Source organism: Lepus europaeus, chromosome 4, assembly GCF_033115175.1.
Source record: "Lepus europaeus isolate LE1 chromosome 4, mLepTim1.pri, whole genome shotgun sequence".
Lineage (NCBI taxonomy): Eukaryota > Metazoa > Chordata > Mammalia > Lagomorpha > Leporidae > Lepus > Lepus europaeus.
This window is the reverse complement of record NC_084830.1, coordinates 48,772,410-48,796,905: the sequence shown is the minus strand read 5'-3', so window position 1 is coordinate 48,796,905 and position 24,496 is coordinate 48,772,410. Positions and strand designations below refer to the sequence as shown.

The following is a 24,496-nucleotide window of genomic DNA, read 5'->3' as shown; positions in this document are numbered from 1 at the left end:
ACACACGCGCACACACACTTCCACCTATAGGCCCCAATGTGGTCTCCAGCTCAGAATCACACATAAAGTTATTGGAGCTGAGTCTCACAGGTCATGGCTCCCTTAGGAAGAGTGTACGAGTTCCTGTGATTAAAGTTCCTAAATCTTTCCCAGATCCTATATATCCAGAGACATGACTATTCGGTTTTTCCCTTAATTCATAAATTTCTTTCAATAATTTTCCTTAAAGTAGCCCATCTCAGTTTCTGTTCCTTGCAACCAACAAACTCTAGCTGATGCAAGAAACCTATTCCCATGTGAAAATAAAATAAAGTCAGGTCTTACCTTACATGACATGGAAGAGTTAAAGCAGACCACAGACCTAAACACAAGAGGTAAGACTGTAAAACTCTCAGAAGAAAGCACAGGGGAAATTGTCGCCATGTTGGATTTGGCAATGATAGATATGCCATTAAAGGCATAGGTGACAAAAGAAACATAAATTGGACATCATCAAAATTAAAAACTTTTGTGCACCAAAGGCATTAGCAATAGAGTACAGAGGGAAGTCAAAGAGTGGGAGAAAATATTTGTAAATCATACATCTGTTAAGGAATAATATCCAGAACACATAAAGAACCCATACAATTCAAAAAGAAAACAGTAACCCAACTAAAATATAGGCAGGTGGCAGGCAACCTGCTTTGCCATTAAGACACCCACATCCCATAGCAGAGCCTGGTTCAATCCCTGGCTCTGGCTCCCAGGACTTACTTCCTGCTGATGCTGACCCTGAGAGGCAGCAGGGGATTGAGTCCCTGCCACCCACGTGACAAACCTGCATTGAGTTCCTGGCTCCTGGCTTCGGCACAGCCCTGTCCTGGCCATTGTAGACATTTGAAGGATGAACCAGTGGACGGGGAACTTGCGCTCTCTCTCTCTCTTTTTCTCTCCACACCCCCATCTCTGCCTCTCAAATAAAACAAAAAGAGAGAGAGAGGGGCCGGCTCCGTGACTCACTTGGTTAATCCTCCCATATGGGCACCGGGTTCTAGTCCCGGTTGCTCCTCTTCCAGTCCAGCTCTCTGCTATGGCCCAGGAAGGCAATGGAGGATGGCCCAAGTGCTTGGGCCCTGCACCCGTATGGGAGACCAGGAGGAAGCACCTGGCTCCTGGCTTCGGATCGGCGTAGCTCCTGCCGTAGCGGCCATTTGAGGGGGTGAACCAACAGAAGGAAGACCTTTCTCTCTGTCTCTCTCTCTCTCTCACTGTCTAACTCTGTCAAATAAATAAAAAAGAGAGGAAGGAAGCAAAGTACTCAAAAAATAAAAACAGAATTGCCTGATGATTCAGAAATTCCACTTCCAGGTATATGCTCAAAATAACTGAAATCAGGGCCTCAGGCAGATTTTTTAGGCCCAAATTTATGGGAGAATTATTCACAATAGCCAAAAGGTCAAAGCAACCCAAGTGGCCATCATCAATAAATGGAGAAACATCGTGTGGTAGACACACACAATGGAACATTATTCAGCCTTGAAAAGGAAGGAAATTCTGACATATGCTCCAACGTGCATGAACCTTGAGGATACTACGCCACGTGAAAGAAGCCAGTCTCAAAAGGACAAGCAGAGTTTGATTCCACTCATGTGAGGCGCTGGCACTGACAAATTCATAGAGACCCCCAGTCAAGTGAATTGCCAGGGGCTAGGGGTAGGGGGAACCCCAGGGTGTTATTCCTGAATGGGTCCAGATTTTCACGTTGGATGACGAAAACCTTCTGGATGCAGATGGTGGTGATGGCTGCACAGCAGTGTGAATATGCTTAGTGTCACAGAACTGCATGATTAAAATGGTAAATTCTTATGAGGTTTTTTCCCACAATAAAAATAGACCTATTTCCTGTTCTTTAATTTTCCCTGCATGTATTTGACTATGGAGACCTCCTCCTCAGCAGAATTCACATTCATCCAACAGTGAGCAAGGACCCCAGAGAACATGCTTTGGGAAAGTGGCACGTGGCACAGCGTCTGGACGGTCGAGGGTAAAGTCCCAGGTGGAGCAGGGGCAGGCTCACACCTCACCAGGAGAAACATACTGGGCCAGTCCTCTAGGGAAGGGAGATGCCTGGATCTCATTCAGGGACCTAGGATTAAGAAAGACGGTCGGGGCAGCTGTTATGCACAGCAGTTAAGACATCGCTTGGGATGCCACTTCCAATAGCGGAGTGCCTGGGTGTGAGTCCTGGCTCAAGTCAAGTCCAGCTTCCTGCTAACACACACCATGGGAGGCAGCAGGGGACAGCTTAAGTACTTGAGTCTCTGCCACTCATGTGGGACCCTGGATGGAGTTCCTGGCACCTGGCTTTGCCCTGGCCCAGCACTGGCTGTTGTGGGCATTTGAGGAGTGAACCACTGGGTGGAGGATCCCTGTCTCTGCATTTCAAATACATAATTTTTTACTGAGAGAGAACAGAGAAGGCTTCTAATTCCATGAGATCATTCCTGAGTGGGGAGTCCTTAAGGGGAACCGTCTCATAGAGGTTTGGGAGCTTGGAAACAAGAAATTCCAGTAAGAGGCCTGAGACCATCTGGACCCCAGCATATGCCCAAGGGGTTGGGAGCTAATTACCTCTACCATTGTGGTCTATCTGGATACGTTCAGAAATCAAGTTGCTGAGTGACCTCAGAACTTAATAAAGCCTTTTTGACATGTCTAGCCTATTCTCAGCTGCCAAGGGGGAAGTTCTTTGGCCAGGAAGAGTGGTCCACTCTTGGGTCAGGACACTAAGTCAGGTCACCCACAGATGAGAATCAAGACTGCCCAAGGAGAAAATGAAAATTGAGAACAATGGAGTAAGGTGGTCTCCCAATAGACAGCCTTCCTCGCTTCCGGATTCCTCCTTGGACTCACCTCTGATGGCTCTTAGTTTGGGTTTGAATAAAGAAAATCATGAAACACTGCTCAAAGTTTTTGACCCTTCACAGGGTGCCAAGGGCTTCTTCGAGTACATAGTACGCATTTTCCCATGTGTTCCCCCGTACAACCTAAGAAGTTCAATTTTTTTATGCTGTCATTCAATGTTTCCATTCAGATGAAAAGAACCAAGCTTTAGAAAGATGCCCAAGTGACGCAGCCTGGATCAGGCGAAGCCAGGACTCCAACGTGGGCCCCTGGATGGCAGAGGGCCCCCTCCTCACAGCCATCCCATCCCATCTTTTTAGCCACCCACTCTAGTCTGCACCTTCCTTCTCAGGCACAGAACAGGTGGATTCTTTGTGTTCACTGCTGCCTTCAATGCCGCACTCAGTTATAACCGGAAGCCCCTGCGAAACCCTACAGCCTCGTTGGCCTGTTGGATGCAGCCGTGTGCAGCTTCCCAGCAGGAGAACAGACCAGGTCACCAAGCAACCTAATTTTTTTATGAGTCAAACGTCCTCATCTTCACCTAAAATAGCATTTCTCATTGCCCAGTCTGTTCAAAGACACAATAAAGGAAATCAAATTAAGAGTTCCCTTCCTTGGCTGCCAGAGGAGATGTGTGGCATTTTCCCAGCTGCTAATGTTTTTTAACTGGCTTTATACATCCTCGGGGACGATGACCAGGCCAGTCCAATACATCAGCGAAGTAGGTACGCGTCTGTCTATGCGCTGGAATCAGGAGCTGAGCTGGGGTGGGCGCTGAGAGACCCACCTACTCCAAAAGAGCTTTTCTTTTTCTTTTTAAGATTTATTTATTTATTTGAAAGTCAGAGTTATACAGAGAGAGAAGGAGAGGCAGAGAGAGAGAGAGAGAGAGAGAGAGAGAGAGAGAGAGGTCTTCCATCCACTGGTTCACTCCCCAGTTGGCAGCAATGGCCGGAGCTGCACCGATCCAAAGCCAGAAGCCAGGAGCTTCTTCCACGTCTCCCACGTGGTGCAGGAGCCCAAGGACTTGAGCCATTTTCTGCTATCCCAGGCCACAGCAGAGAGCTGGATCGGAAGAGGAGCAGCCAGGACTTGAACCAGCTCCCATATGGGATGCCGGTGCCGCAGGTGGCAGCTTTACTTGCTATACCATAGCACCAGCCCCCCCCCCCCCCCAAAGAGCTTTTGACCTCACACTGGAGCACAAAAGCCCTGAACCAACTCAGGGCTGCACAGCGCTGTAGCAACCTTGTAAGATTTGAACACCTTTCAGGGGTTACAGTTCATCACAGTTACTTATCTCTGTCTGTCGTCTCCAAACCCCTCTGGGGTTAGTATCGTTATTCTTATTCTCTATGTGAGGATTGTAAGCTCACTAAGCACAGGACTAGCGTCTCGGGCTTCTCCGCGCCAAGCCCGGTGTTCTCTGGAGGGAGGACATTAGCGCTCACCAACACTTCTTACACAATTCTTTCACCTGGCAGAGGCCTGAAGCCCAGGACACTTGAGCTTGATCTGGGTATTCAGGACAAGGTTTGGAGAGGGGCGTAAGGCCCAGAAGCAGAAGTCCAAGCGAAACAGCCAAGTGCTCCTCCCTGAAGAACGGGAAAGGGGGGCAGCTGTCTGACTGCAGTGTGGGTCCAGGGAACCGCTGAGCTGGGTGGGCCCTGGGTTCTAGGCCAACTGGGCTACTGAGTCATCGGGCCAAATTACACTCATCCGAGTCCCGATTTCTGTCTGCTGTGTACACAGGAGGAGGCGGATCTGATAGTGCAGATCCTCTCGCGCTCAACCTTGAGTCATCTTTTGGAGACAACAGGTCTGCGTGTGCTGCTGAATGACAAAGAGGGAGAGAGCTAAGCGTCAGTCACTTCATCCCCATCCACGCCGTCATCGCGCTGTGACTCAGCTGCTCACACTTGACAGTCAGAACGCACCCTTCACGCAGGGCTGGGGGCGGGGCACCAGGCCAAGGGCCTTCCTGCCTGCCTGCCTGCCTGCCTCTCTGGGGTTGCAGTTCTTGGCCAAAAGACATCTGGAGGCCCTGCTTCCACTTCATTTTCTTTTCCGTCCCAGTTCACCTGTTCCTCAAATAAACCAAGCTCCTCACTCTGCTGTCTTCAAATATTGAAGCCCGTTACAGCAGACCACCGGTTCCATCTCAGCATCAAATAGATGAATCACAAGGCCATTTTCCTTGTTTTTGTTAATAGGACTTGCACTCCCACCTCATTGCTTTGTCTAGACTGCTGTTTACAGAAAAAGAAATTACTGCTTGTAAATATATCTGCTTGTGTTATTTAGGCAAATAAAGGCTGACAAACTGCTCAAATTGCTTCCTCATAGCTCTTCTCTTTGCCCATTTTCTGATAGCCACACACTTGTGCTTCCCTTGTGTCTGGGGTGCTCCCCTCCCCAGGATGCAGCCCAGCCCAACAGATACGTGCTAGCTAGAGTTCCCCACCAGATGTTTAAAACATCTGTCATCTGTACCCTCACTCCCTACCTTTAAATGAGACTGGTGCAAACTGGTGTGTGTATCTGTACGTGTGTGCAAATACTATTCCAGAAAGGGCCCTCCGAAATCCAATCAAATCATCCTCAAGTCAAACAAGTGCCTTGGCACTTCTGGGTGGTACCAGCAAGCGTGCCTCTTGGTCCTCCCGTACTTCGGCCTTGCTAAAAGCTTCCCTCTGCCCCACTCTCTGTCATTTTGCACCACTCTCTGGCATTTGAGGGCATCAGGTTTTGTTGCTTTCTGAGTACTTCTCATCTAAAACGTTAATGCTGCCAGATGTGTGCACCCAGTCCAATAAACACCCCAAGTGCATTTTGGGAGGCTCCAATGAATGGCCTCCCTCCCAGCACCCGCAGTGCCTTCTGTGGGCTCTGGTCCAGGCCTCATGGAGGCCTCCCTGAGCTGGGGCTGGTGCCTTCCACTCCCCACGAGGCTCAGCTCTCCTGGGTCATCCTGAAACAGCTCCTCTTTAACCTGTCACACCTCTGGAAATAGGCAGGCCCTGGCCCTTGTCTCTGGAGCCAAGTCCACTTCCCAGCCTGGAGCTCCGAGCTCCCCCACCACTCTCAGGCTTACCTTTCCTGCTGGCTCACTCCCAGCTGCTCCCATGACAGGCAGTTAGTACATCAAGTGCTTCACTGTCAATCCTCACGGTATTTCTATGGGATGGGCATGAGTATCCTTGAACAAATTGCGGTTTATCCACACCAAGTACTTGCTGTTAAGTAAACCCATGCACTTAGTTTTCTTACGGCTAAATAAACTCAGTGAGAAAAGCAACAGAAATGTATTCTCTCGCAGTCAGAGATGCCAGAAACCCACACAGTGGGGTCGGCAGGGCCATGATCCCCGCTGAAGGCTTTAGGGGGACGCTTCTTGTGCCTCCCACTCTGGGGGTACCACCCACCCCTTGGCTTGGAACTGCATCTGCCCCATCTCTGTGTGGCCTTCCTCTCTGTATCCCAACCTCTTCCTCTTCTAAGGGCGCCACACAGTGGGCTTAGGGCCCACCCTAAATCCAGGATGCATTCGCTCAAGCTCCTTCCCGAACGACCCCTGCAAAGACCTTTTTTCCAAATCAGGTCACATTTTGAGGTTCAAGTATGCACAAATTTTTAGGGAAACCCTATTCAATCCACTATACTCAACAAGTAAGAATTTGAAACTAGATATATTGACTCCAAGCCTCACACATTTGGCACATGCCAGAAACGCCGGGCAGAATGAGATTTCACTCATTTTCTGAATAGGTGTTTCCCTTCCCTCCTCGCTGTCTCTGCCCATGCTGTTTTCTTTCTTCTTCTTCTTTTTAAAGATTTATTTATTTATTTGAAAGGCAGAGTTAGAGAGGCAGAGAGAGAGAGAGAGAGAGAGAGAATCTTCCTTCCACTGGTTCACTCCCCAAATGGCTGCAATGGCCAGCACTGAGCTGACCTAAAGCCAGAGGCCAGGAGCTTCTTCTGGATCCCACGCAGGTGCAGGGGCCCAAGGACTTGGGCCATCTTCTGCTGCTATCCCAGGCCACAGCAGAGAGCTGGATCGGAAGTGGAGCAGCCGGGACTCGAACTGGTGTCCATATAGGATGCCTGCACTGCAGGCAGAGGCTTAGCCCATGCTGTGCCCGCCCCATGCTGTTTTCTTTACACAGGTCCATCTGTCCTTCTCTCTTCCGTTCAACCACCCCTACTTGGAGAAGTCTTCAGCAGTCTTCAAGTCAGCTCAATGCCACTTCCTCCAAGAAGACATCCGTGACTGCACCAGCCAACCACGAAATTCTTTCTCCCACTCAACTCCCACTGCCTCACTTCCCACATCATAGCCATGACCGTGATGATGCCCTTATGATCATCAATGTCCAGTCTCGATTTGCTCACAGCTATCTTCCTTCCACACCATGCCCACTTTCCACGGCTGTTCATCCACCATCAGCTTCTTAAAGGCCAAACCGTCAGCCGGCGCCGCAGCTCACTAGGTTAATCCTCCACCTGCGGCGCCGGCACACCGGGTTCTAGTCCCGGCTGGGGCATCGATTCTGTCCCCGTTGCCCCTCTTCCAGTGCAGCTCTCTGCTGTGGCCCGGGAGTGCAGTGGAGGATGGCCCAAGTGCTTGGGTCCTGCACCCGCATGGGAGACCAGGGGAAGCACCTGGCTCCTGGCTTCGGATCAGCGAGATGCGCCGGACGCAGCGGCCATTGGAGGGTGAACCAACAGCAAAGGAAGACCTTTCTCTCTGTCTCTCTCTCACTGTCCACTCTGCCTGTCAAGAAAAAAAAAGGCCAAATTGTCTCTATGCACTGTGTAGTCTCCACACCACCTGGCACAGGCAGGAGACACTAAATATGTCAAAGTGAATTCACAATCGCTTGCCACTCCCTGCCCAGACCGTTCAAACAAAATCAAGCAAAAACACAGGGTGCTGAAAAACCAACCTATCTCAAATGCTCAAATGCTCCCACTTCCCCAAAATGGGAAGCATCTAATCGATACTTTTAAGAATTTTCTTCCTGCTGGCGCTGTGGTATATCAGGTAAAACCACCACCTGCAGTGCCAGCATTCCATGTGGGTGCCGGTTCGAGCCCTAGCTGCTCCTCTTCAGATCCAGCTCTCTGCCATGGGCTGGGAAAGCACTGGAAGATGGCCCAAGTCCTTGGGCCCCTGCACCCACATGCGAGACCTGGAGGAAGCTCCTGGCTTCTGGCTTCAAATTGGCTCATCTCCGGCCATTACGGCCATCTGGGGAGTGAACTAGTGGGTGGAAGACCTTTCTCTTTCTCTCTGCCTCTGCCTCTCTGTAACTCTGTCTTTCAAAAAAAATAATTTTTTTTAAAATTTTCTTCCTTCATTTGAGCTTTATCTAATGTCAGAAAATCCATTTCCTTCCTGGTATTATCTTCCTGCAGCTTTTTCATTTACTTCCTGCCTCCAATGCCCCTTTTTCTGACTTTTCAGACCAGACTGACTGCTCTGGAGATCTCTGAGACCAAGGACAGAGTCTCAGCCATCGCAGGAGTCCCTGCACTGTCGGGGCCCAGGTGCCGCACGGTGTCCGAGCAATGCGTGAGTGCATGAGCCACGTTCTCCCGCGGCGATGACTCACGCTCTGAAAGGTCACACGTTCCCTCACCCCACGAGGAGCTGTCCCTATCCCATGGTACAGATGGGGAAGGCGAGACTGGGAGAGGATGCACGTACTTACCTGTGAAGTGATGAAACTAGATGGAGGGGCCTGCGTGGTGGTGTAGTAGGTTAATCCTCCACCTGCAGCGCCAGCATCCCATATGGGCGCCGGTTCTATTACCGGCTGCTCCTCTTCTGATCCAGCTCTCTGCTGTGGCCTGGGAAAGCAATAGAAGATGGCCCAAGTGCTTGGGCCCCTGCACCCACACAGGAGACCTGAAAGAAGTTCCTGGCTCCTGGCTTTGGATCAGCTCTGACCGTTGTGGCCATTTGGGGAGTGAACCAGCAGATGAAGACCTTTCTCTCTATCTCTCCCTCTCACTGTCTGTAAATCTGCCTCTCAAATAAATAATAAATAAAATCTTAAAAAAAAAAAGCCAGATGGAAAGCCAGGTCTGTCTGATTCCAGGTCTATTAGATTGGCCTACAGCCTACTGGGTCAAGCCCTGCTGTGACAATGCTGAACACACCCACAAGCCTGACAGGCCTGGGAACTTGGGTCTGATGGCCATTTGGCAGGACAATCTGGAACAGGTGGTGAGCAAGGTTGAGTCTGAGAACAGAGAATAGTGTAGATAAAGGGTGTGTATATGCTGTGTGTTTGTAGCACGCATTGTACTACATGTATTCTATGTGTGTATGTGTGCTGTATGTTTGCTGTATGTAAAAGTGGTATGTTTTGTGTATGTGTGTGTTTTGTGAGGGGTGATAGATGGGAATGAAAAGAGAAAGCATTTAGGGAACTAGGATATGCAAATGTACATTTCACATCTGAACACACCTGGATGAGTCACTTTGCCCTTGAACTAGTTTGCAGTGAGATAGCCTGTTGACTTCACGGAGCCATGGGAAGACCCATGAAATTCCAGAAGAAACAGTAAGGAAAGTCCCAATACATCAAGGCAGTAAACTGAGAGTAGAGGGGTAAAGGGAAAAGCAGTGGTCTCTGGGCTGAAGGAGCTTCCTTCCAAGCTGGAGGAGACAGACACACAATACTAACTGTAATTTGGGCAAAAAGGAAGAGCATTTCTTAAGCTCTTTACTACACAATGGATTGAATCATGCTAATCTCACATCAATCATAAAAAGAACGGATTAATAACCCCATTTTTTCAGATGACAAAATTGATAGCTAGAAACACTTGACCTTTACCCCAAAGACGCACCAAAGTTAATGCACCCAGGCCTGTAACCTGAATCTTTACTCTTATCACCTCCCTGGACTGTTTCCTTGAGCAACTCAAAGACATAAAGTACACAGAGATAGAGACCTTGGCTCTTAACTTGGAAAATGAAGAAGAAAGAGCCAATGAAACAGAGCAGGCACACCTTTTAAAACGGTGTCACTTCAGGCAGCGTCCCATGACTGTCATTGTCACTATGTGTCTGACTTAAAAGGCAGGAAGGCAGGCTCCTGAGAGCGAGTGAGGTGCAGCAGGGGCCAGAGCAGACGTGACAGGGGAACACCAAGTGGCTCTATTCCAGCAAAAGGGTTGCACAGGCTGTTGGAGCCATGCCCCATGGTCAGTGTCAAACTGCATTAACGTCAGGGAGAGAGCTTGGGGGAAGACTTGCCCAGCTAAATCTCAGGCTCAAAATCACATTTCGTTCTTTTTTTTTTTTTTCCTCCCCTAATCCTTTACAACCTCCTCTAATGCTTTAGTCAGGCTTAAGACTGTGGGCCTTTGGGGAGCAAAGCAAGGCCCATCTGCACAGTCAGGAATTTGCACACCAATGGAAAAGGTCAATCAGGCTTTCACTATTACTTAGCATTTTGATGACCCCAAACACTTCCCAACTGTATCAGGCAAAAATAACTTTGCATGACTGCAGATCATGATTCCAAAGGAGAGATGCTGGGGACCCTCTGTAAAGCAGATAAGGATGGCTGGGCTATTGCTAATGAGAAAAAGCAATGAAATAACAGGTTTGTCACTTTAGAACTCGCTTGCTCTAAAAGTTATTATGAATAATCATAATCATCTTCTTGGGGGAGGAAAACATTTAGGAATGCCTTTTTTTCAAATATTTTATTTCTTTTATTATAAGACATATAGGTAAAAACTTGCATATTTTGAAAAAAGATAGAAAATGGTAATAAAATGGACGTTTTCTTGCTAAGAAATATGTTCATAAATATGCTTTATCAAATGTTAAAATGGTTATTTTGCAAAATAATAATAAATAGAGCAGAGCTGTGGCATCCAAGGGTTACCCCAAAGCCCTGGAAGCTTTCGTGTTGTGCGGTTTATAAAAAATTCAGATCTTTGATTATATTGAAACATTTGGCATTTTGCACTGCAGGATATCAGTAATTCAGATTTCTAAAAATTTATATGATGGCTCCATGGGTTAAAAAATAATGAAACACGAAAGGTGGTTTGATTAAGTAGACTTTGATGAATTTGCCCCTAAATAAAAAATGTGAAGACACATAAGATACAATTTCTGAGCCTACAGGTGGTACATGTATCAGTTCCCAATTCTACAGATCTCTGTGGATACTGAACAGAAATTGTTGGTACGCTTTAGTGTCCCGCAAGGTCCGCCAGTTCTTTTCACAGTTTGATGGATTAATCAGAGCCATGACCATGAGGACGAGCCTACTTCTACAAGTCCCAGCTCCACGGAGATAAGGTATGTAGAAACTTCTCCCTCCTTGGAGTAAACTCTCAGATACCTTTCCAATATCTGTTTATGAGTCATTGGCCTCAAATTCACATATCAGAACACTGGGCAAAATTTTTAGGAGAAAAGTTCTTGTCGTAGGTATTCTTCTGTGTGCTTCAATTCTCTACTATCCAAAGGAGAGAAGAAACACATATGAACACCAAATATGTCCTGCCACGAGTCTGGGGCATTCGGGTAACAAGATCAGGCTCTTCCTGTAAATAAATACTGACTCTGTTCAAGGATCTTTCATTTCCCATGCACCATGTTGCCCAAGAGGCTCGTACGTGAGTTCCGGGCTGCAATGGGGAAAGCCACATCCAGCGATCCTTAAGAATCCAATCTAATATAGATTATCGGCCCCAACGGCCTTCTATGATGTCCATCGGGGGGGACATCCGGGTCACTCGGGGAGCTCAGAGCACAGAAAGGTCATGGCACGACTTGGACTTGAGCTTGAAGGCCATATTCTTGTTGTTCTTGGCCACGATCTTGCCCCAGAAGCGCCTGGCTTTCCTGGGGATGCTCTCCCTCCTTTTCTGGTAGGCCAGCCGCCGCTCGTTCTTCTCCTTGCTGTCCCGCCGGAGGCGGACCTGCCGCACGATGCCCTCAAACAGCTCCTTCACGTTGTGCTGGACGGCCGCCGAGGTCTCGATGAACTTGCAGTCAAACACCACGGCACACGCTCTCCCTTCTGGTAAGCAAAGGTCAGAGGGCAAACAGATTAGGATGAGTCCTGACTTGAACTCGGTTCTCAAGCTAATTCCAAGTCAAACATGAACCAGATATTAGAGGCCACTATCGCACACGCCCTCCAAGGCCAGTGTCTCACAGGAGGGTCCCTGGAAGCAGGACACAGGCTTCCAAAAACTCATGGAAAAGGGATTTCAAAGATAAGGTGCTTTGGGTGCAAAAAATTTTGAACCCCATGCATCTTCTTTTTCATAATATGCGTTTTTCATGGGCTCCCTGAAGTTCTCTCATATGCATAGTTTTCAAAAGATCTTTGTACCAACATAAATTATCTTGTAATCCCATTTCCCACAAACCTTTTGAGGTATCCTCATCTAGTGATGCTAATTATACCAATAAAAGTACAGCCTTAATGTACTGCAGACCTACCATGTGCTAAGAACTACACTAAGCTACTTCTAAACATTTTCAGTGCTCACAAAGATCTTGGAAAATATATTAGTAACCTATTACCTAGATGAAAAAGATGAGAGGAGTCTTTTAAAAACTGAGGGAGTTCATACAGCCTGGAAGTGAGCCCAGGGCTGCTTCATTCTCAAGCCCATGTTCCTAAATCTTTCTTCTGACTTGAAAATAAGAATGCTAAATATCAGAATGTTCCACTATGTGGCTTTCCTCTCATTATAAAAAAGAAAAACAGTAGGGATGGGATATTTTGAAAAAGATTTGAGGGTTTTGCAAACATATAAAACACAGCAAACTATCCTAGCTTCTCTGGAATCATCTCTACTTCAAATGTTTCACTGTTTTCAATGACCCCCTACCTAAGTTCGGGCTTGGAAGACAATGCTTACTGTTGACAGTCACATCCTTGCAGTAAGACCTTGCCAAACTAGTTGAGGACATTCTCTTTATGAGGCTTTTTTCCTCCTGTACAGGGCTTGGCAATGCAGTACTTTAATTTTACAATCATGGCAAAGACCAAATCTGCATTAGGCCAATAAAGTCTCAGTGGCCCTAAAAGCACTCGGGTCTGGACACAGCACATATGAATCAGCCCTGAACTAAGTGTGACCAAGTGTGCGTGACACCACCAGACGGTGCCTTAACTGGAAGCAGGGAACAGGGAGTAGAAGGGCGTTCCTAGGTTTAGAGGAACCAGAGTCAGCCAGAATAAATTCTTGCTTCCAGTGACTCTTCCCTCCAGTTCCCCTAAGTCAGAGTTCACTGTCCTTCCTGCAGGAAGATGCTTCTTTCACTTCCCTGAATGCTTGGGATCTCCCTGGAGAATACAAAGGACAAAAAGGTCAGGGACTACCAGTTCATGCTGAGCAGGAACTCTTCCCTAAAGGAATTCCAGGAAACCTCTTGGTAGTAGGGAGAGGAGAATCCTGCAAGTAGACCAGATGGCCAATAGAGCAGCAACCAGCATGGGGATGAACTGCTGGGGCTGCAGGAGTTAGCAGTATACACAAAACTGTGTAGGACTATTTTGAGTCCTTGTCCCCAGCCTCATGAGAGAGAGGAGGAAGGGCACCTGTCGGCAGGCAGAAGCACACAACCCAGGATGTTTCCGCAGTCCTGGCACCACCCCTCATACCTGATACAGACACTTCGCGGCACCGCACTAAATCACTTTTATTGCCAACCAAAATGATCGGAATGTCCTCTGTCTGCCGGGCTCTGCGGAGCTGGATTCGCAGCTCAGATGCCTTCTCAAAGCTTGCTCGGTCTGTGATGGAGTAGACAATAAGGTAGGCGTCCCCGACTTGCATGCAGTGGTCTTGCAGCCATTCGTTCTCCCCCTAGCGGAATGACAAGATCTGCCGTGAGTTCATGCTGGCCTGGGAAAAGAGGTGTCAGTTTGCAGAGAGACAGTATTTGTGTCCTCAAGTGCCCATGCTGGTAAGAGAAGGAAACTACTTTCAACTCCCCAAAGTACATTGCTCGCCCAGGTCAACCAGATGTCCGGTGGCTGTAGCCATGGCTAGTGTTACAGTGTTTATGTCAAAAGTTTTTACTTTCCAATTTCTTCTACAGCTTGAGTTGATAAATTAAACAAATACCCTGTCAAACAAAATTCCCATCTTCTATCTAAACTTCCAAAAAGGAGCCTTTTCTGACTACTCAAAAACTCCATTTTGCCTTTCCCAAATGATAAAATTAAGACTCATCTAAGGAGAATAGGTGGGTTTTCTTTTTTTTTTTTTAATATAGAAAGCTTTTATTTAATAAATATAAATTTCGTAAGTACAACTTTTGGATTATAGCAGTTCTTCCCACCCCAAAACCATCCTACCCTCCTGCTCCCTCTCTCATCCCATTCTTCATTAAGATTCATTTTTAATTAGCTATATATACAGAAGATCAACCCTACTAAGTAAAGATTTCAACAGTTTGCACCCACACAGACATACAAAGTATTAAAGTACTGTTTGAAGACTAGTTTTTAGGTGGGTTTTCATTAAACAAAAGGTATAACCTACATGCTCAGAAGCCCAAAATCTTTAAAAAGCAAACATCAAAAACTAGCACTGAGAATAACAGCTTCACCTAAGATGGTCTTATATAATTGAAAATAACTGTTCACAGGGCCAGTGTTGTGGCATAGCAGGTAAAGCTGCTGCCTACAAAGCCGGAATCCCATATGGGTGCCAGTTTGAAGCCCCAGCTGCTCCACTTCTGATCCAACTCCCTGCTAGTGTGCCTGGGAAAGCAACAGAAGATGGCCCATGTGCTTGGTCCCCTGCCCACCCATGTGAGAGACCTGGATGGAATTCTGGGCTTATGGCTTCAGCCTGGCCCAGCCCCTACAGTTGCAGCTGTTTAGGGAGTCAAAGAGCAAATGGAAGATTGTTCTCTCTCTCTCTCTCTCTCCTCCCCACCCCACTCTGTCACTCTTCCTTTCAAATAAATAAATCTAGAAAAAAAAAAAAAACAGTGAAGCCACCCAAAAATTTTTTTAAAAAACTGTTCATACTTGCATATTTGTTCACACTTCCCCTAAACAAATACCCTTTTCTGTATTTTTTGATAGAACTAGGAGCAAATCCCTGCAGCATGCATATTATCCAGAGCTCATTTGTGGGGGACCTGTTCCTTAGAACAGGTTTGTTCTTCAGAAGTAAGAGTTTTCAATCAAGAAAATGAGCCCACCTCATTGAAATACCAGGATCCTAGGACAAGGTCACCCTCACAACAAACAGCCTATTGAAAGGCAAGGCCTGGATGCATGTGCAGAGAACCTGAGTTGGGCATACCTTATTTTCCCACATATCCAGGAGTATAATGGTTGCACTCTCCCCATCCACAATCAGGGTTCGCTCATATGTATCTTCTGGAAAAGAAAGGAACAGTGGTTTTTGGACTCAGGAGAAAATGCAACATTCTTACCTAAGAGAGTCATGTAAACAATTATGCTAGCAAATAAACCTACTAAGCATGCAATGGAATGGAAATACACAAATATTTGCAAAGATAAATTACTACATTTTTGTCACCTTCAATGACATTCTACATACATTCCTCCAGTCCGAAATCACTTGACATGCAAAGCATTCATTTTGATCACTCCTGGACCTTTTATTCAGAAAAATCATTTATGCAGATAAGCCCATGTAAGAGCTTTGTACTCAGAGCCCTTGGCTGATGCTATGAGGCGGCATTAGCTGCAAGCCTCATTTTCATCAGCCTTACGTGCAATCCATTGTACCTTTCAGTGGGTGGTCACTGAACACCCACTGGCCATTTCAGGAGCTTCCAGCTCAGAGAGCTTTCTCCTCTACGGAGAAGTGCAAGAAAAAAATCTAGCCCTGTTTGGGCTCCAGTTTACTTCCTTTAAAATTTATGCAGCTCCCTAGGAATAAACAGGCTTGTTTTTCCATCTTGAGCCCAACAGCAGCACAGCCTCCATCTCTCCTTGGTAATGGAAACTTCCTCCCTGCATCTGTGCCCAGACTGGGTTTAGGTGAAGGGTGAATGCGGTACAAGGGGCCAGGGAGACTCCAGCCTGGACTCATCTGGGGAATCAGAGACATGCTGGGATCTTTGCAAGAGGGATTCCCATCAGCAGAACCCACCCCTGCTCTATTTTCACAATGAGATTTCCTGTTTCAAATTTCATCATTTGAAAATAGTGATTTGTACCATGATGGATCATTTTCCTTGCTGCTCTTGGTGCCTGGGATCTCTTTGCCTAGAGAGCCGAAGGCCTGTGCCCTTGACCGGCAATGTCAAATTGCAGCACTGCTCTCCCACCAATATTCCCTACGCCTTCCCCTGTTCTACGGTTCTCCATTGCCAAGTGCTGTCTGACACGCAAGATGCTCACTCATCCTATTGGTTTCTGTCCTTGCTGCTGATTAGCATGTGGGCACAGGGATTTGCCTCTGTGCTACTTCTCGCCTCCTCCAGTACCCAACACAGCACCTGGCACACTGCAGGTGCTCAGGGAAAGCCTGTGCGGTGAAGACATGAATGACAGACACAGCTCTGTGGCTGTGAGCACAAGCAGACCTGAAGCAGAACCTGGGTGCCACCCTTTATAACTACATGGCTCTGGACCACCCACTGAAACCCTCAGAGCCTCAGTTTCCCTCATCTGTGAAATGGGATTGACAACCACCTCTGTTAAGCCTGGGAACAAAGCAAAAGCTCAACAAATGTTATCATCCCCTTTTCAGATGGAGGAAGCTGGTTCTTGCCTTACTCAGCATTTCCTACTGCAGGTTAATCCTAGCTTAGGAATGCCACCTTAGGGGCCAGTATTTGGCACAGTGGCTTAAGTTGCTGCCTGAGGTGCCCCACATCCCACACTGGAGTGCCTGGTTCAAGTCCCAGACACTCTGCTTGTGACCCAGTTCCCCGCTAATGTGCATCCTTGGAGGTAGCAGATGAGGACCTAAGTATCCAGGTCCCTTCTACCCACGTGGGAAACCAAGATGGAGTTCTGAGCTCTTGGCTTCTGCCTGGCCCAGCTTCAGTATCTGGGGAGTGAACTACCAGACAGAAGATCTCTTTCTATCCCTCTGTCTTTCCAATAAGATGAAAATAAATAAAACTTTAAAAAAAAATAAGAATGCCATGTTAAGAACACCAGGGCATTTTTTTGTCTCTTATTGGTGAAGGGTTTGGGAAAAGCAATGCTTTTGATTGGCTGTTCTCCTCCCAGGATCTGGAATCAAGAGAGGGGAATGATAGAAAACATGGACAGGGGCCAGTGCTGTGACACAGTAGGTTAAGCCTCTACCAGTATGGCACCAGCATCCAATATGGATGTCAGTTCAATTTCCAGCTGCTCCACTTCTGATCCGGCTCCCTGCTAATGACCTGGGAAGGCGGTAGAGGATGGCCCTAGTGCTTGAGCCCCTGCACACATGTGGGAAGCCCAGAAGAAGCTCCTAGCTCCTGTCTCCTAGCTTCAGACTAGCCCAGCTCTGGCCATTGCAGCCACTTGGGGGAGTGAACCAGCGGATGGAAGATATCCGTCTCTCATTCTCTCTGTCTGTAACTCTGCCTCTCAAATAAATGAATAAATCTTTTTTAAAAAAATAGAAAACATGACAAACAAAAAGAAAGCTATCCAGGGACAGCTCTCCATTTCCACGCCGCCTTAAATGTCACCCTTCTAAGCAGTGGTGACTGTTTTTCATTGGGATTAAGAATCTGCCATGCTCCTTGTGTTTACCACACCCACAACATGTGTGTCAATCCCAGTGGGAGGCACTCTTTGGCTTACTGGAGGGTGGGACCCACAACCTCCAAGTGCCAATCAGTACAACCCAATAGAAACCATCAGAGCCTGGCGAGGGTGGGGCTGGCCACATCATCTGTTCTCCACGCCTCTCCCTGCACTCAGAAAATGCTCCATGAAGCACCTTGCCTGCCTGGGCCCACTACTCACCACCCAAGAGCAGGCACAGGGAACTAAGTTGAATGCCCAGTAGTCTAAAGAGAAACTTACTGTGTTCTACTAGCTAAGGGCAAAAGCAAACTGAAATGTTCTCTAGGCCTAGAGGTATCAGAACACATCCAGGGGGAAGAGGACTAAGGATCACAGCAGTGAAAGTGGGCACTGGCCGCTTAACCACTCTGCTCCCAAGAGCCACTGCGCAGGAGACCCGGCAGCCGACAACACCTCTGTGCCTGCCGTGTGCCCTCGCGACACACAGTGTGCCCTGCATGGCACCTGCCTCTCACCTCGGCTCCAGCTTTCTCCTGCTCACTCGGTGGCTGTGCTCACCTTTTAGCCTTTTCAAGCACCCATCAGGTGAGGAGGTAGAAGTGGCATAGAATATGAAACTCCAGAAAAGCGCTTGTTGAAATTTGCTCTCGGTTAAGATGGGTGGGGACAGAGCTGAGTCTGCCAGTCTGGGCAGTTCGGTAATCAGTGTCTGGGGACGTCCTCCTCTGTCCAGGGCTCTGGATGGAAAGCGAGGTGGGGGTGGGGGGTGGGGGTTGCCCACTCACTCTGCATACTAGCAGCAACCACCTGATGGCCAGAAGGAGGCTCCACAGGGGGCAACCGTGGTGGGAGCATTTTCCCTGGACCCAGTGGGGAGGGGGGGGGCGGGGTTCTCTGCTTGTCTTTCCTCATTTGATCCCCCCTGACAGACTCTCTCCTCAACCAAACTTTAGTCTGGCTCCTCTGAACCCTCCTCTCAACCAGGCCTACATCCTGGGCTTCTGTGCCCAGCCCTGCAGAATCTGTGCCCATCACATCATGAGTCCTGTGTACTCAGTTTAGTGAGAATTCCCCACCATCAGCATCCGACCAAATCCCGCATCCCCCCAGCCGTGGTATCTGAGTCCATGGCCTGATTTAGCTTAACTCGTTACATGGACTTAGCATGTACTGGATGCCTCCTCTCAGTAATTTTCCATCCACCAACCTGCCTGCAACCTGCTCTTTGGCCATAAATCCCTCATTCTAGTACTGGGAGTCTAGAGCAATCTCTCCCCAGATGGCAATAGTTCTGAATAATCTCCCTTACCATGTCAATATTTTCTTTAGTACCCCTTTTGCAGGGCCCTCCTGCCCAAGACTGGCTCAGGCATCCTCACACACTGGATTGTTCTGCAGCCCCTCAAAAGCCTTGAGGCCCTCGCATCCCTTCCCCTTGCAAACTGTCCCTTGCTTCCTGCTTTCATAGCCCAAGGAAGCCCATGGAACCTTGGAAGAACCTGTTCTCTTCTGTAGTGGCTGTCACTCCTCTGTACATCTGCAAGGGCCCCAGCCAGTGATCTACGTAGACCAGGGCAGGAGGTAGGGGGATGCGTGAACCTGTCAGTCTGGGAAGATAAGCACACTGAATGGAAACGGCAGAATCAGAATCAGCTCTAACTCACGGTGACTCCACATTCATACCTACCAGGCAACTGGGCCACATGCTTCGTATGCTACCTGCTTGAACCTCCCACCATCCTATGAAGTAGGTATTACCCCAATTATTCTCATGAGGAAGGCTTAGGAGGTAAAGTCAGCTTGTCTGAGAGTACCAGGTAGGTCTGTGTCAGAGCCAAGGTCCAACCCACCGGGGAGCCTGCAGGCCCGGTGCTGTCTCCCGGACTTCCCAGTGTGTGCATGGAGTGTCTGGTCAGCTCGCTCAGGCTTCCACATCCTAGCTGCCTTTAGGGTCCAGCTTCCAGACTGCTTCTCCCATGAAACCCTTCCTCAAGTCCACAGCCAGAAGTCATTTTTCTCCTCTGAATTCCCACAGTCCTCTCCTTGGAACTCTCTCCAGACTCTGAGAACACCCCGTCTTGATTCAGAGTTGGTACAGATTTGATCTCCATTGCACCCCGGGAGCATCGCAAAGAAGTCCCAGGAGTCCTTGTACAGCCTCACCGAGTCCCGGGGCACGAGAGGGTGTTTCAAAAAGCTGGTGGAAAATGGAACTCAAAGCTAAGTGTATTTTGTTGCAAAAACAAACAAAAAAAATTTAAAATCCATGCATAGTTTTGCCATGAACTTTCTGAAACTCCCTGGATGTTTGGTAATTATTTAGGAATGAATGAATGAATGAATGGAATAAATATATACAAAGAGTCATAAGATTGTTGCAATATAATTGGAATAACATCCACCTTTATTAGAAGAAATGATGAGATTATTGAAGATTCTTTTTCTAATGGTTAATGGTGAATTTAAAAAACAACAACAACAACAACAATATGGGGCTGTGCCTTATAAAACCTTTTTCTTCAGAAACATAAAAGCAACAGGGCCTACAAAGAAGTGATATGATCTTCGACAGTAGGAGTGGAGCTGCTCCCGAGGACATATTAGATGGGATGGGTCCCTTGGAGCTTTCTCACCGTCAAAGATTCTCTGTTTAAGGAGGTAGGAAAAGGACACTCTCTTCCTCTTCCTTGCCTCCTTCTTTTAACAGGTTTCCCAAGTGCAATGCCTGCCACTCCAAGGTTCAGACATGAACTGGTCTTCTGGGGACACCAGCCACTGGATGCATGCCCCTCCAGTGTAACAGACCAGTGTTTTTGAAAGTCCACTATAGACAGATTGTTTCAATTCCCTCCTCTTCAAGACAGTTCTGGGTTGATGTATTCCTATGCCAATTCCCTAAGCACTTTATCTATCCTGCGGTACTCATTAAGTTCACCGTGCTCTGAATTATAGCCACTGAGAGAGAGCTCCTTCCTAGGATGGGCTACCTTATCCACCACAGGGTACCCCAGAGCCTTGCACAGAGCCAGGCTGATACCCCCACCCACAAGGCTGTGGTTCTTGGCAGCATTTGGAAGCTAAATTCGAGGCTTCAGGAGACTGTGAAAGAACACAGGGTTTGGGTTCAACCAAAAGTAGGTTTCAACCCTGGCCATCTCATGCTTTGTCACCCTGCCAGTCACGTGACATCACAAGTCTCCATTTCTTCATATGTAAAATGCGGATATTAATACCAATGGGCTCCACTTTAGTATTATCAAAAGTGCACTTGGGAAGTACTTGGCACAGTGCCTGGCACACAGCAGGTGCCCCATAAATAGCGGCATGAGCAAAGCACTGAACTAAGATGACAAAATTCCCGACTCTACAGCAGGCTCCTAAATCCTAAGCCCAGACTCACTGGGTGATTCTTCATAAAGCAAATAACAAACAGAAGGGACTAAGAAAGCACCCCTCTCACAGCAAAGGCCCACCCCCTGGCATTGGTTCTCTCCTCTCTTCCAGTGAGAGTCACCCTCCAGCCCCTATGAAGAGAGGATCAATGCTACAACGTCTCCTTGGCTCTTGCTAAGCTGTAGTCCCTGAGATTTCAGAAGGGAGGAGGGAAATCAATGTTAACGTCCATGAGTCATCATTAATAGCCCAGTTCCTGAGCTGCCTCGGGCAGCGGTGGCCTCCCCGACCCTGCCACCGTCAAGAAGAATAAATCCCTTGGATGAAGCGGCTGCCGGTAGTGAGGAGTAGGCTTTGTGTGCATCACACAGAGGGGGCGGGAACTGAGTCATCACTAAGGTACCTTCCCACTCTGCAGCTCTGTGATTCAGGCTGAGTCGCAGCTGAGAGTATGGACAGAACACGTGAGTTGGGCAAGCACTGGACAGCTCTTCCTTTATTTCCATAGCAGCCAACAGGGACACCCAGCTACCCTGGCCACACATGCTAAGACTGAAGCCGTGGCTGAATGACACTGTATGGATACCACTGGTCATGAGGATCTGCCTATCACTTCCCCGAACACAGGGCTGTGGCTGACCTGCCACGGAGGAATACGTGCGCTCGTGATCAGTATAGAAAATAAGCAGGCCTTCACTAACATTTTAAATGAGATTACACGAGAAATCTTGTCTTGAAAAGCTATAAGGCTCTATAGGAAATATGTATCAACATTGTGTACTTTAAATTTTTAACAAATTCTCATACCATTTCAAATATATATATATAGAGAGAGAGAGAGCTATTTTATATGTACCCTTGAATGGCTCTATTATTGATGGAAACTGGTGATTCTTGCTGAGTTCCCTGATATAACCCAGGGAAAAGGCAGCATCTATCCCGAACTCAGGTAATAAGCTCTAGGTCAGAGTCGGCCTAAGCCAGAAGTGGGATCCGGACCCTCCTACTCTCTGCCCTCCTCATCAGCCCATCCCCCCACCCACCACCCCTTCAGATCTGGAATCTAAGACACTCCCTGCTGGCCTAGGTTCAACAAATATGGGACCTGTCTCGGAGCAGTTCCATTTTCTTGTGCCAAACTGGACCAAGGCTTTTCTGGGCACCCAGCTCCCTCACCCAGTGTGAAGCACGCACAGCCACGCTCTCAGCTCTCCAACAACCCACCACTCTTGCTCTTTCGGCCTGGACCACCGCTTGATGGATAGAAGCCCACCGAGGTGCGCTACCTACCTCCCAGCACCTCGCAGTCGCTGTCCATGCTGTCATGCACACCCGCAAAGATGTTGGCCAGAGTGGACTTGCCCACTCCCTGCTCCCCGATGAGCACCACCCGATAGTAGGTGTTCCCCGACTCCGAGGAGATGACGGAGTCCGTGGAGTCCGAGGACCAGCTCCGGCGGCAGTGGTCGTCCGGGGCGGCGGCGGGGCGGTGGCGGTGGCTGTACTGGTGGGGCTCTTTCTGGATCATCAGGTGCCTGCCGTCAGCTGGGATGCTCCAGCGCTGCTGCTGGGGCTGCGTGCCCACGGTGCTCTGGCGCATGGTGACATTGTTCAGAGTCATCGTCGGGTCCTAGGGAGCAGAGCAGCCAAGAAGCCAGCATTAGCAAGCATGAGCGAGAGTCAGGGGCGGTCGTCAGTGATGTGGTGAAGAGACGGGGTGACGACCAAGGATCCTAACATCAGTGCACCAGTGAAACAGTCCCCAAACCCCAAGCAGTCAGGCCCTCACCGGGACACACACCCCACACCATTTGCACAGATTAAAAAGTACCATTAACATGGCCCACTGCCCGTGGGTTTCCTCCATCCTTGGGGACTCCTGGGATCCCCACTCAGAGCTGGCTCAGAGGCAACCAGAGAGAGCCGACAACCTCCCAAGAAGGCTTGAAAAGCAACAAGTTAATGTTGCTGGAGACCAGCTGGCCAGGTTGGGTGCTCTTGTCTAAACAAGGCTCTCACTGCACCAGCGGACAGCGGGCGTTTATGCCTCGGTGGGAAACACGTGGCCATGACATCACTCTCCCCAACCCCCAACCCCCTACCCGCCATGCGACTGGACAGGCACTTATGGGAACTTCCATGTTTAGTCAAGACGCCCTGATGCTCTCCAGCTGCCTGGACAGACCGTTAGCGGGGGGCAGGGGGATTCTGGAGGGTTACAGCCACCTCCCCTCACCCCACCCCGGGCTCCTCACCCACGTTGGGGAATGACCTGCTCACGTCCAGACCTATCCACTGGCAAAGGAGGCACCGGCACCGTGCTCTGAGCAAACTACATCCCTCCCGCAGGGTTCTTCAACTCAGACGTCTGGAAGCCAATCAGAAGGCCAGAGCCCCTCCTACAACTTTCCCTTCGCAAGACTGCCTCCCCGAACACTCCGCAGCCACCAGAGAGGGAGTACAAAAAGGTCGTGCAAAACGGAATCCACATTGCTAAGTTTATTTGGCTGCAAACAATTGTGAAATCCGTGCATACCGATGGCAGTCCTCGCATTTCCATCAGCGAGATCCAGCCGGTGCGAGTGAGAAAGAACTGGACAAACATTCTGTTCCCCAGCCTCACCCCCAAACTCCGCGCCCCAACACCTCGCCCGCTACCTGGCCGGCGATTTTTACCCCAAACGACCAGAGCAGGCGGTGTCCTGAGGACTGCCCTCAGTCCGTCCAGAACTGTAGGAGGAGGCGAGCCTCCCCCTGAGGCAATCAAGGGGACAGAAGCGACAACCCCTGCACCTGAGGCTCTGCGCCTCCTCCTGCCCCCTCCGCCCACTCCCACAGACAACCACAGCTCGACTGAGCACCCCAGGGGCTCCCTTCCCAACTTGAAAAGTTGTGCCCGCGGGGGTCACGCCCACTCCCTGCCCGCTAGGGGCCGCGGCTCCCGGGAGCCCCTCTCGCAGCGCGCCCCTTACTTGGCACGGCCGGGGCCGGCGATCGGCGTGGGTATGCGCACACACGCGCGCGCGTCACTCCGCGCGGGGATCCGGGCAGCAGAGCGCGGTGCTGCTGCACGGTGGCCGCCGTCCGAGCCGCCGCCTGTGGCCGCCGCGGCCCCACGGTTTATAGCGAGCGCCGCCGGCCCGCGACCGGGCTTTTCCGTGACGTCAGCGTCCCCGCCGGGAGGGGGCGGCTCTGCAGCAAACTCCGGAGTGGCAAGCGGCTTGGCCGAAGCGGTTACTCGCAGTCACGTGAGCGCGCTCCCCCTTTTAAAAGAAAACAATGACAGTTCAATCCTGGGCCTCTTTTGTTTTATTTTTACCAGGTGGACATAGGAAAATGGAAAAATACATGGAGTGCTGTTTAATCGCCCTTCCCAGCAGAGCACTTGCGAGCTGTCGGGATAAAGGATGGGTCTTAGTGGCGAGCCCGACTCTGCCTCCCCAAAACAAAACACAAGGCTCAGGCCAGCCTTGGTG

At 49.1% G+C, this 24,496-nt stretch overlaps 1 protein-coding gene across 2 annotated transcripts; it reads right to left on the bottom strand.

Moving 5' to 3' along the window:
* Positions 1 to 10,639: 10,639 nt before the first annotated feature.
* On the bottom strand, positions 10,640 to 24,058 carry GEM (GTP binding protein overexpressed in skeletal muscle). 2 transcript variants are annotated; one of them, XM_062189501.1, is made up of 5 exons: positions 23,993 to 24,058; positions 22,311 to 22,650; positions 15,205 to 15,281; positions 13,545 to 13,749; positions 10,640 to 11,945 (listed from the first exon to the last, which is right to left on the bottom strand). In XM_062189501.1, the coding sequence occupies exons 2-5, from the start codon at positions 22,639 to 22,641 to the stop codon at positions 11,668 to 11,670; spliced, it is 891 nt and encodes a 296-aa protein (XP_062045485.1). In that variant the 5' UTR covers positions 22,642 to 22,650; positions 23,993 to 24,058; the 3' UTR covers positions 10,640 to 11,667. The 2 variants fall into 2 exon arrangements, with proteins under 2 accessions (XP_062045485.1, XP_062045486.1); XM_062189502.1 differs by lacking the exon at positions 23,993 to 24,058 and having other exon boundaries at positions 22,311 to 22,698.
* Between the last annotated feature and the right edge of the window lie 438 nt (positions 24,059 to 24,496).

Excerpts from the sequence above, each read along its gene's own strand:
- GEM (XM_062189501.1), bottom strand. The coding sequence starts at position 22,641 with ATGACTCTGAACAATGTCACCATGCGCCAGAGCACCGTGGGCACGCAG. Across the intron at positions 13,750-15,204 it reads TGGATATGTGGGAAAATAAG|GGGGAGAACGAATGGCTGCA; the intron begins GTATGCCCAACT and ends TCATTCCGCTAG. Across the intron at positions 11,946-13,544 it reads CCGCGAAGTGTCTGTATCAG|AAGGGAGAGCGTGTGCCGTG; the intron begins GTATGAGGGGTG and ends TTTGCTTACCAG.